At 44.8% G+C, this 12,562-nt stretch overlaps 1 protein-coding gene and 1 long non-coding RNA gene across 5 annotated transcripts in view; both read left to right on the plus strand.

Moving 5' to 3' along the window:
- Nucleotides 1–12,562, plus strand: part of LOC127602327 (uncharacterized) — an 80,141-nt gene that overhangs the window by 59,640 nt on the left and 7,939 nt on the right. The gene's annotated exons all lie outside the window — the stretch shown is intronic.
- fxn (frataxin) overlaps nucleotides 1–12,562 on the plus strand; it is a 162,588-nt gene that overhangs the window by 11,044 nt on the left and 138,982 nt on the right. For 3 of the 4 annotated variants that reach the window (XR_007962733.1, XM_052068355.1, XM_052068356.1), the window contains 2 exons: nucleotides 9,875–9,966; nucleotides 10,052–10,172. Coding sequence is in view for 3 of the 4 variants with exons in the window: in XM_052068355.1 (XP_051924315.1) it covers nucleotides 9,875–9,966; nucleotides 10,052–10,172 (213 nt within the window). In the remaining variant the exon portion in view is untranslated. Of the gene's footprint in view, nucleotides 1–4,235; nucleotides 4,983–9,874; nucleotides 9,967–10,051; nucleotides 10,173–12,562 lie in introns of those variants that run through there. The other variant, XM_052068357.1, reaches the window with a different exon arrangement.

Raw genomic sequence — 12,562 nt, forward strand, 5'->3', positions numbered from 1 at the left:
AAATGGCTAAATAAAGTACAACCAAACTCAGTTTTGCTTCCGCTGCCTTTTTAAAAACGTGTTTTTAGCATGCGTGCATGCATGCCGTATGTTTAAACTGGCGTAAGTTTTACCATGCCTGGCTGCGCCCAATAATACAGTGCGTTTTGTGTATATGTCAAATACAGAAATAGCACCCCTTACTGAGACTGCGCCCAACAACACGGTGCGCCGAATCATCGTGAAAATACGGTAATCAAAATGTGAAAATTATTGCAGCAATTAAATAATACAAGTATCAAATGGTTAAATTATAATTTTAGAAGATTTAATAGCAAAGCATAAATGCAAACCATAATTATCAATGAAGTAAGATGTTGATAATTATCAAAATTTATTTTTTTACAGCAATTTAAATAATTTTTTTACAGCAATTTAAATAAAAAGATCATTTTATAATGAAGCAGTAATTCAAACCATTATCAATTAAATAAGATGGAGTGTATTGAGTTGATAATCATCAAAATGTGAAAATTATTACAGCAATTTAAATGATACAAAAATCCATTGGTAAAATTATAATTGAGAAGATTTAATACTGACACAATCATTAAAACCATAATCATCAATCAAATAAGATGGATCACATTGGGTTTGCTCTGGTGCAACCCTTGCTCAAGAAACCTGGCCTTGATGGAGATGTACTGTCAAATTCTAGGCCCATTTCCAAGCTGCCTTTCATGAAAAAACTATTCTGGAAAAATCGTTCTTGGATGAACATAACATCTTAGAGGTCTTCCAGTCAGGTTTTAAGGTGATGCATAGAACAGTCAGCCCTGTTACGCGTTTCTAATGACATCCTCCTGGCAAATAACAGTGGCGACTACTGTGTCTGGTTTTATTTCATTTAACTGCAGCATTTGATACAGTGGATCACAGTGTTCTGATGGCTCATTTGCAGCAACTGGTGGGCATTGGCAGTAGCGCCCTTGAGTGGTTCAGGTCCTATTTAGCTAACAGAACCTTTTGTGTTAGCCTTGGCTGCTCTGAGTCACGAACTGCCCCACTATCGTGTGATGTTCCACCGGGCTCAATTCTGGGGCCTCTGCTGTTCCCACTGTATCTGCTTCCATTGGGTTGCATCTGAAGGAAACATAGTATTTCCTTCCACTGCTATGTAGACGACTGTCAGATCTGTGTCCCGCTGTGCAAAAAAGATGCTTTCTCATTCAGGCCACTTTTATCCTGCCCAGGATAAAAGTGAAAAAAGTGGAAAAAAAAATTCTAAAAAGAGCGTGGTTTCGGTTTTCGGACAATTCGGTTTTTGAATAGCCTTGTGAAATGGATTATGGATGAAAACCGAGGTTTGACTGTATGAGCATACACTTAATTAACACTTCATATAGCCAGTTTAGAAAGAAAAAAACGGGACATTCGTGCTGCGTCTGAAACTAACAATAACAAATAGACTACTGCGTATGTGTACAGCAGTGTGGCGGTTGCTGTTGCCGTTTCCGAACGAAGCAGCAGAGGTCGCTGTGACATGCTGAGGTTGGATTAGACTTTTGCGCAAGGCTTGTTTTCGTTGTAGTGAATCTCGTTGCGAGGCAAGAGCAGAGAAAAAAATTCTTGCTTGGCTCTCGACGAAGGCGGACGCTTTTGCTTTCTGCGCTGTCCCCCACCCTTCCCTGCTCGCCACTCAGTCCTTGTGCTGTCTTTTGTCTGACTTTTCCTAGCCTCCTGTCGTATTATCATCCTAAAAACAAACATGGAATTGGTTGGCTGGTCTCTCGATGCCATCGACAACATTTTCTCGATGAGAAGAGCAGGCAGTGGGGAGCCTACTTGCCCCTCAGGGACTTTTGCTGCTGGGTACACCCTAGATCCTTGGAGGAAGCGGAGAATAGTGTGCCTGTCAACACTGTCCGTTGAAGATTTGGACGGCATCTACATTTTCGGCCTTCCCATAACAGATATGCTGCTGTTTGGTGTTAGCATTTTCCTGATCTATCGAAAATTCAACCAACGGGTGCGGCTCTATTGGACGAGGCTGCCGGTCTAAGGATGACATAACGCGGATGTCCAACACTCAGACTCAGACTGTGCTCAACCAGAAACTGTTGCGGTTTTGGAGCGTCTCTGCAAGATGGTCAAGAACTTGGAGAAACTGGAATCCGTCCTCAAATATTGACTGAAATCACGGATTTGGCTGATCGACGCCACCAAAGAGACATAAGCCACGGACTCAAGGCTGTCTTAAATTCTTGGGCAGCCTGCTACCAAAACATCTGCTATCTCGACCTTCCCCTGATGAAAATATGCAAGGAAGCTAGTACCCCAACATTACCCCCTCCCTCATACATTCCCTTCATTCACCGTCTTCATTGTTTATGTCTTGTGACCTGTTGTAACTGTCATATGCTTATGCAGGAGTTTTTTTGCCTCACTCAAATTATCCTCAAAATGAGGGTAGTTCGAGCGTGGGTTTTTTCTCCCTCTCTCCATCCCCTGTGGTTTCTTTCTGACCTTCGCGTTTTGGCTGCCGCTGCTCAACCCGTATTGTTTTGTGTTTTTTGTTATTGTAAAGTGTCCTTCGGTGTCTTGAAAGGCGCTTATAAATAAAATGTATTATTATAAAGATTTCGTACAATGCAACAGGGGGACTTTTCGCCGTAAGGAGAGCAGAAAAGTGGGAATGGCTTTCATGCATGAATTTTTTTTCACACCGGGGGGGGGGGGGGGGGTATTTTCGCTCATGTAGGTTTCCTTGTAGAGGAGTTTCACTGTAAATTGGGGAAACAACCTATTCCTGGGAGTTAACCCATAAACTTACTCATTTATTTAGCCATTAATCCATCACATCACCATCACCTCATCTAACGTGGTGCTCCTAGGGGTGTTCACACGGCAACGTTTGCTCCGGTGCTGCACCGGAGCTACCCTAGTAGAGCGTTCACATGTGCAGAGTTACACCAGTGTAGCCCCTGAAAACAGCTTACTCCGGAGCAAATTTAACCCACCTTAGGGAGGTGGTTTGAAAATTTGCTCCGGAGCAAATGCTCGTTTGTGTGGCAGCACCGATGTAAAATGGTACATGTGAACGCGACAAGGTTAAAAATTTGCTCCGGAGCAAAGGCTCGTTTGCGGGGGGGAGTAGCCTCGCTACGCATGAGAAGAGTTGATTACGTACGGCTAGAATGTGTTGCTTTTGTGCTCTGTGGTACTTCCGTCATCTGTTTGTCTAATAACGACACAAGGCATGATGGCTGGCAATAACAGTAGAATGGCAACTGGCAATAACAATAGCAAGCGGCATCTTGCCTCTTGGGTTATACCATCCATCCATCCATCCATTTTCCGAACCGCTTGATCCTCACTAGGCTCGCGGGGGGTGCTGGAGCCTATCCAGCCGTCTTCGGGCAGTAGGCGGGGGACACCCTGAATCAGTTGCCAGCCAATCGCAGCGCACACAGAGATGAACAACCATCCACGCCCACACTCACACCTAGGGACAATTTAGAGAGTCCAATCAACCTGCGATGCATGTTTTTGTAATGTGGGAGGAAACCGGAGCACCCGGAGAAAACCCACGCAGGCCCGGGGAGAACATGCAAACTCCAGACGGGGAGGCCGGAGCTGGAATCGAACCCAGTACCTCTGCACTGTGAAGCCGACGTGCTAACCACTGGACTACCGGGCCGCGGGTTATTTCATTCATTCATTCATTCATCTTCCGAGCCGCTTGATCCTCACTAGGGTCGCGGGGGGTGCTGGAGCCTATCCCAGCTGTCTTCGGGCAGTAGGCAGGGGACACCCTGAATCGGATGCCAGCCAATCGCAGCGCACACAGAGACGAACAACCATCCACGCCCACACTCACACCTAGGGACAATTTAGAGAGTCCAATCAACCTGCGATGCATGTTTTTGTAATGTGGGAGGAAACCGGAGCACCCGGAGAAAACCCACGCAGGCCCGGGGAGAACATGCAAACTCCAGACGGGGAGGCCGGAGCTGGAATCGAACCCGGTACCTCTGCACTGTGAAGCCGACGTGCTAACCACTGGACTACCGGGCCTAAATTCTAAACATTAATTAAATATAATACTAAATCAGAATTAAGTTGATAAATAGAGAAAGCTACTGCAATATCCATTATGAATACAAGAGAAAGTTGACGAGTGCCAGGGTTTGTAAACCAAAAGTTAAAAATATCACGATTAGGGGTAAAAGCACGAGCCCTTATGGAGACTTTTACCTTTTTTCTTTCTTTTCTGATTGATATAAAAATGATCTATTTAGAAATAAATACATTACTTGGGGTAGGACCAGATACGTTTTTTACTTCTTCCTACTCCTTTGAACATAATAATTGTGTTGTATGATGACTGATTTCTCTTTCCTTTTTACTATTTTACTTACCTTACTTTCTGTCAATGTATGACTGTGTATGGTTTTTATGTTCAAGAAACAACCAAACAAAACAAACAAAAATAATTTATAATGTACGTCTGTGAAGGCACTATTACTGCTGAAAGGTACAGTACATATAGATTTTGGAGAAACATGCTACCATCCAAACAACATTCTGGATGTCTTAAAACAGCACGACATTGTTCGAAAACAGTACAGGTACTAGTCTTACCTGCCTGCAGTCCAAACCTGTCTTCCATTGAAAATAGGTGGCACACAATGAAACGTAAAGTATGGCAACTATCTGATAAAGCGTGTGCTTTTGATTTTCACTCCATTGCATGTGATGAGGGCACTGATGCAATAGACATTGCACAGCTGCAATTTTTTTTTTGCGGGGAGTGGACAAGAACTTTGGAGTTAAAGAGGAGCTGCTCAATCTTCAGAGTCGAAAAGGATATTTTTTAAGCTGTGTCAGACTCAGGTGACAAAATGGGATTTAAATGGGACAAGCTGTGTGGCGTTTCAACAGATGGGGCTCCAGCCATAGCAGGTGCACACAAGGGATTGGCATCTATGAGGAGCGCTAAAGTAAAGGAGATGAGGCTGTTAAAATGCACTGTATCGTTCACAAAGAAGCCCTTTGTACCAAGACATGGTGGTGTCGATGTATAGCCCTCTTCCTCAACTGGCGGACCGCGATCCACGACCGGACCACCGACCTCCTCTGTCCGGACCCTCGGCAAATTGTATAAAATAATAAATTATAACGTGATTTTTACGTTATACATTTTCTATTTTGGGACTATAATCTGCACATTACCGCGATCGCTTGTTAAAATTATCCGTTGTATTATTTGCGTGCACAAACAGATGTATTGCAGAGGACGCAGCAACGATACTCTGTGTGTGTATAATGTTTGACGAACTGGAGACGGGGGCATGTCGGCGATAACGATGCGCTGATTGGCTCCTCTGAACTTAAGGTGTGCCCATACATCAGCGTCACGCATTCAAAATGGATGATTGTGTCAGGAAACAGACGCATGCGCGACGCCACAGTGTGGTCACAGCTTCAGCACAGGAGAGCCACACACAGACAATTAGACAAGACAAATCGCGGGACGTTTCGATTGTGTGCAGTTTTGCTCCCGTCTACCCGGGGATCTTTGCAGCTGTTTAACAGCAGAACACCGCAACATGTTAAATGAACATCCCAATGGCGTCCTCAAATAATATTTGCATGCCTCAGACATTGCATTCTCCTTGAGTGGAAGAACAGCACTGCACATTCCTGTGTTCCCTTGTGTCAGTATTTAAAATGGTTCTTAACTCCTCTTCTGATATATTTTTCAATGATTTCAGAGGGGATGTAAAAAGGGGAATTGTACAAATGAAAATATTTTTGTTTTCATAATTAGTATTTATTTTGGTAAAATGAGTATTTTGTTTTGCTTTTGTTAAATTAAGGGGAAAAAAAGACAATTACTGTTTAACAAAGTTAAAGTAAAAAATGTTTTATTTCCCTAAAAGGGCTATTCCTATTATTAAGCAGGCACAACTTAACAAAATAAGAGTTCCTCTGCCTCAACACAATACCTCTCATTATTTGCTGTGTACTGGCAAGGTGAATAATTATTGTGTCGGCTGCACCAGAGCTCCAGCTGCTCCACTTGTTGTCTGTACGCAGACTTGATGAGACCAAAGACCATGGTGTCGTCTGCAAACTTTATGCGTTTGACAGCTGCGTTTGTTGAGGTGCTATCATTCGTGTAGAGGGAGAAGAGCAGTGGATAGAGGACCCATCCCTGTGGGGCTCCAGTGCTAGTGGTACATGTTTTGGTGATGTTGTACTTCCCAGTCTCACCTGTTGTGTCCATCACGTCAGGAAACTGAGGATCCACTGGCAGATCATAGGGGTCACACCGAGTATGGAGAATTTTGGGTTTGAGGAGTTCCGGGATAATGGTGTTGAACGCAGAGCTGAAATCCACGAACAGGATCCTTGCATAGGTCCCTGTGCTGTCGAGGTGCTTGAGGATGTAGTGCAGGCCGATGTTGGCTGCATCCTCCACAGACCTGTTAGCCCGATAGGCAAACTGAAGAGGGTCCAGCAGTGGTCTGGTGACGTTCTTTACGTGGTTCAGCACAAGGCGTTCAATGACTTAGGCAAGCAAGTCACCAAGTTCATGACCACAGACGTCGGAGCAACCGGCCTAAAGTCGTTCAGTTCCGATGTTGCCGGTTTCTTGGGAACTGGGGTGATGGTCGACTGTTTGAAGCAGAATGGGACCTCACACAGCTCCAGGGATCTGTTGAAGATTTGTGTGAAGACCGCAGCCAGCTGGTCAGCGCAGAATTTCAGGCAGGAGGGGGACACTTTGTCGTGCCCTGCAGCTTTCTTGATCTTCTGCTGCTTGAAGAGCCGTCTCACGTCCTATTCGTGGATGTGGCGAGTAGAATGGCTTGCAGTTTAAAGACAGCGACTCCAGGTCCGGGCTGCAGTGTGCGTCGAGCTTCGTGACATCAGTGCACCATTCTTCGTTGAAATAGAAGCAAATTCCACCACATTTCGATTTCCCTGATAGCTCCGTGTCGCGATCGGCTCGGAGTAGGCGAAAGACGGGTAGATGTAGCGCGGAATCCGGGTGGTGGTCACTGAGCCAGGTTTTAGTGAAGCAGAGCGCAGCAGAACGTGCAAAGGTTTTGTTGGACTTTGTGAGGAGAAGAAATTCATCCATCTTGTTTGGCAGAGAGAGTAGATTAGGAAGATAGATCGATGGGAGCGGGATTCGAAATCCATGCTGCCAGAGCTTGACTAGCCCACCAGCTCGCTTCCCCCTTCTCTGACGGCGTATCCATGCTCCGTAGAGCGCAGCCGCTTTAACCCACTGTTAGCTCTGAAAAACCTTGTGGTTTTTCGTGTGCTGGTGAAAAACGTCTGAGCGTCAACTCCCCAATGCTAAGCAACTGTTCCCTCGTGTAAGTAAGCTGCATAGGGTCGCCAAAAACGAAAATGACAAAAACAGGGATAATACTAGGGAGCGCGTAACCGAGGCTGCCATCCATGTCAGCGCCTTTTTGAAAGGACTGTTTGAACCTCTTGGAGGCTCTGGGCACTGTGGGGTGCTTCCAGGCCCAGCTCATCTGCTGTCTCACCAGGTTCTAGACCTGTGTATTGTGGTGCCTGCAGTCGCTCCTTGGATTTAATTCTTGTTTGATGGAGCTTTAGGCCCTTAAAACTGGCAGATCTTTCCGCATAGCACTCTTTACTTATCAACGGCTGTCCTTTGCTGTTGTTCACTAATTAAATCCAGCCGCACCCCTCCCCTCTCAGGTTCCCCTGGGGTTATAATTTCTTTTTAGCCAAGTTTATTTGGGTCCTCCTTCACAGGAAGTGTGGTGCGGGCTGCTAACCTATGCCGCCCCAATTGCTGTCTTTCCGGCTGTCATCTGTCTCTCCAGCTGTCTCCAAACTCTTTTTGGTTGTCAACCAAACTATTCCTGGTAGTCACTGGTTTCTCCAGTCTGGCAATTGTCACAAAATATCTTCTGATGCATAGCTCGGGCACATCATCAATGAAGGTCATGACAGAATTAAAAACATAGGAACATTCAGATAAATTCTTGTGCAAGTAAATTTCTATGTGTTGCCAGCTGTGGCACAATGAATGTTCTGATAGAATACTATGAATCGTATAATAATATAATCACACAGCACTACATGGGCAAAGTAAGGAGCCAAATCAAGCCTCCTGCGCTTAATGCTAGAATGGCCGAGATGGCTCGACTGCCTCCAATTGTGATATTGCTTCTTACACAAATATCTTAATTTTACCGCAAGTTTAAAACAAGACTACAGAGGTAAAAAGTGCAACATAATGTTCATATAGCATAAATCAATCAAAAATAGATTTGAGTAATTTCTCCAAGAACGGTTAATGATGGAGCTTATCGATACATCACTCTTAAATTTTGTAAAATTGTAAATTTCCCCAGTGTGGGACAAATAAAGGATATCTTAATTAAATCAGCCCTGAAGCCAGATTAGTAACAGGGCGTTTACCTACCGTATTTTCACGACTATTCGACGCATCGTACTAATGGCCGCAGTCTCATTAATGCGTGACATTTCTGTATTTTACACATACACAGGACGCATCGTACGAATAGCCGCAGTTTTACAGTGGCAAAACATACGCCAGCTTAAACATACGGCATGCATGCGCGCACTCTAACACGTTAGCTTGAAGCATACGGTAGCATGCCAAGACATACAGATAAGATAAAAACACGTTTTTAAAAAGGCAACGAAAGCAGAACTGAGTTCGGGTGTATTTTATTTAGCCATCGTACAATGTTCTCACGTTTTTCGATCAATCATCACCCAGAAATCCATCAAAGTCCTCATCCTCTGTATCAGAAGCAGAGGACTGCACATCTCAGTTGTCATTGAATGCATCACATGCTAGTGTGAGTTGCTACGCATTGCCGAGCGGAAAGAAGGAGTAGCAACAGCAAAGTCAACATTTCTCTCGTGTGAAGCTTTCCCACATTTGAACGTAAAGAACAGAGCGAAACATGGTGGCAGCGCGCGTGTGTGTAGAAAGAATTGAACAATTGTGCAAGTACCGTAATCCATCAAAAACGCCGCGTTCCCTCTCGTTGTTGCGTATTGTGGCGTAACTCGCCCAGCGCTGCCTCTCACTCTTTGTAAAGTTGTGTTTGCCATCGATCATTGTTCCCATGCTGTTCGCAACTTTACTTTGAACGCCCGGTTGATGCCAATGTCCAGCGGTTGGAGTTCTTTAGTCAAGCCTCCGGGAATAACGGCAAGCTCAGAGTTCATTTGCTTGACTTGATTTTTCACCGCTGCTGTGAGATGGGCACGCATGCCAAAAGCATAACCGGTGGCTTTAAGTTTTAACTGAGCTTCGTAGGCATGTCTCTTTGTCGAATTTATTTTCAGGGGTTCTTAGAAACCAAAACCGGAGTTGTTTTGCAACAATGCACATTGCCACACGCTATACAAGTGTTGGTACTGGCTTGAGGCGTCCACTTACACGCCCACCCTTCACCATTGGCGGACTAGCTTGTCTGTCCTCTCTCTCCCTCTCTCTCTCTCTCTCTCTCTCTCTCTCGCTCTCCATATATGTATATATACACGCCCACCCTTCCCTGATTGGCCGACTTCTTTCACAGTCACTTCCGCCTTTTCTCTATATAAACAGCGTGTCGCTGTCAGTCAGATTTTGGAACTCAGCGCATATAAAGGACGCTCCGCACCATAAGGCGTCCTGTCCATTTTGGAGAAAATTTAAGACTTTTAATGGCGCCTTATAGTCGTGAAAATACGGTAGTTCCCATTTTGTACCACCGTACTTCTTCAGTACATATTTACAACTGTATAATCTGCTTTTACATGCTAAGAGGAGATATGCTGTGATGCAACATTTAACTGAAATTACTCCTTTCTGTTATAGTGCTTTCCATTAACATCTGACATTGAAGGGTGTCGGAGAAGTATCCATCTGTCAGCTTCAAGACTGGAAGAGCACCTCTCTCAGGACAAAAAGTAAACACACACACACACAAATCGGTGTATATTCTATGACAATGGTCAACACTGCTGTTGTTGATTTTGTAAATCGGTTTCCTAGTGAGTTGTCAGAGGCAGCCTATGAGAAGCTGGCTGATGAGACGCTGGATGCACTGGCTGATTACTTTGAAGACTTAATGGATGAACCTTTCACTGGACCAGATTATGATGTTGTGCTGTCTGTAAGTCAGTCTTGATCATTCTTCCTAAGTATCTATGTTCATATTATGTACATTGGACATGGGAAAAAGAATCATTGCACACCAATATGTTTTAATAATTGTTCAAAATGTGACAGACCAGGTAGACCAGAAAAAGTATGAAATGCGTTCATGTGCAAAAGTCTCTCTACTGTCAGTGGCCAATCTGTCATAAGTCTCAAACAGATCTGTGCAGTTACGAATGTTTGGCTAAACTTGATTTTTTTAATTTTTTAAAGAAGGCAATTTAGACAAGTCTATAACGGTGCACATGATTTTTTTGCCTTTTTGTCCGGAGGACACGATGTCCATCAATTTCCAAAAACAATTTGAAATCTGGACTCATCAGACTACAGAACAGTTTTCTGCTTTACATCAGCCCATTTTAGATGAGGTCGGGCCAAGAGAAATTGGCTGAATTTCTGGGTATTGTTGATAAATTGCTTTTGCTTTGCATAGTTCAATTTTAAACTGCACTTGTGGATGTAGCGGCAGACTTTATTTACTGACGCTGTTTTTTTTTAAATATTCCTGAGGTCAAGTGGTGATATCCTTTACACACTGATGTCGGTGTTTGAAGCACTGCCGCCTGGGTGATTGAAGGTCACAAGCATTTAATGTTGTTTTTGGCCTTGCCGCTTACATCGAATGATTTCTCCAGATTCTCTTTTTTTTATGATAGTATGAACTGGAAATAATGAGATCACAAACTTCATTGCAATTGTACATTCAGGAACATTGTCCTTAAAACTGTTCCGCACAGGGGAACCTTGCCCCATCTTTGCTTGTAAATGACTGAGCAATTCAAGGAAGCTCCTCCTGGCACTCACCTGTTTCCAGTTAGCCCGTTCTCTATAGTGGGATGGTCCAAATTTGAATTTGCTAAGCATTCCTCAATTTAATTTTCTTATCTTTCTCACCTGTCCCTGCCTTTTGAAATGTGTTGCAACCATAAAATTTGAAGATCATGATTAAGTTAAGATATCCTTTATTTGTCCCACACTGGGGAAATTTACAGCCTACAGCACCAAGAATGTGGGTAGAAAGAAGAAGAAAAAACAATTAAGTGCAATATAAATACAAAATGGATAAATTGCAGTGCTATTTACAATTGTTTTTCACATCATTTAATTATTATTATTATTTTTATTCAGCAGTCTGACAACAGTCGGTAGGAACGAGCGTCGGTATCTCTCCTTCTTGCAGCGCGGTTGTAACAGTCTCTGGCTGAAGGAGCTACCTAGTGCTGTCAGGGCGGGCTGGAGAGGGTGGGTCGGACTGTCCATCATCGCTTTTCGCTTAGTTAGCATCTTTCTGTTGCCCACTTCCTCCAAAGTTTCAAGGGAGCAGCCCAGCACAGAACTGGCCTTCCTGACCAGTCGCTCCAGTCTCTTTCTGTCACGGGCCGAGATGCTGCCTGACCAGCAGACAATGCCATAATGGATGGCTGAGGCCACCACCGAGTTATAGAAAGTCTAAAGGAGCGACCCCTGAACCCCAAAAGACATCAGTTTCCTGAGTAGGAAGAGTCAGTCGGCTCTGTCCTTTCCTAATCAGTGTGTCCGTGTTTGTAGAACAGTCCAGTTTGTTGTTCAGAAGAACACCTAGGTACTTGTAGGAGGTCACCCTCTCTATGTCCATACCCTGGATGTTCATCGGTGCTGGTGAGGACTATTTCTTGCAGAAATCCACAACCAATTCCTTAGTTTTCCCGGGGTTGATCTGGAGGAGATTCTACTGGCACCAGTCCACAAAGTCCTTTGTCAGCCCTCTGTACTCCCGATCTTCCCCCTCTGTAATGAGGCCAACAATCGCGGAGTCATCGGAGAACTTCTGAAGGTGGCAGTTTGGAGTGGCGTGTCTGAAGTCCGAGGTGTAGAGGATGAACAGGAATGGAGCCAGAACAGTCCCCTGCGACGCTCCAGTGCTGCAGAGAAGCCTGTCTGACTCACAGCTCTGCAACCTCACGTACTGCGGCCGGTTTGTGAGGTAGTCCATGATCCCATGCTGTGAGATGGTGGTCCACTCCAGCGTTCTGCAGTTTGCCTCCCAGTAAGTTGGGCTGGATGGTGTTGAAGGCACTGGAGAAATCAAAGAACATGATTCTCACAGTGCTCCCAGCCTTCTCCAAGTGTGATCGCACTGAGTGGAGGAGGTAGATAATGGCGTCTTACACGCCGATGCCAGGCTGATAGGCAAACTGTAGCGGGTCCAGTGCCGAGCTCACCAGCGGTCGAAGGTGGGCGAGGACGAGTCTCTCCAGCGTCTTCATCAGGTGAGACGTCAGCGCCACCGGTCTGTAGCTGTTCAGCTCCTTAGGGTGGGGGGTCTTGGGCACTGGGACTAGGCATGATGTTTTCCACAGCTGTGGA

Source organism: Hippocampus zosterae, chromosome 6 (genome assembly GCF_025434085.1).
Source record: "Hippocampus zosterae strain Florida chromosome 6, ASM2543408v3, whole genome shotgun sequence".
NCBI classification, from domain to species: Eukaryota; Metazoa; Chordata; class Actinopteri; order Syngnathiformes; family Syngnathidae; genus Hippocampus; species Hippocampus zosterae.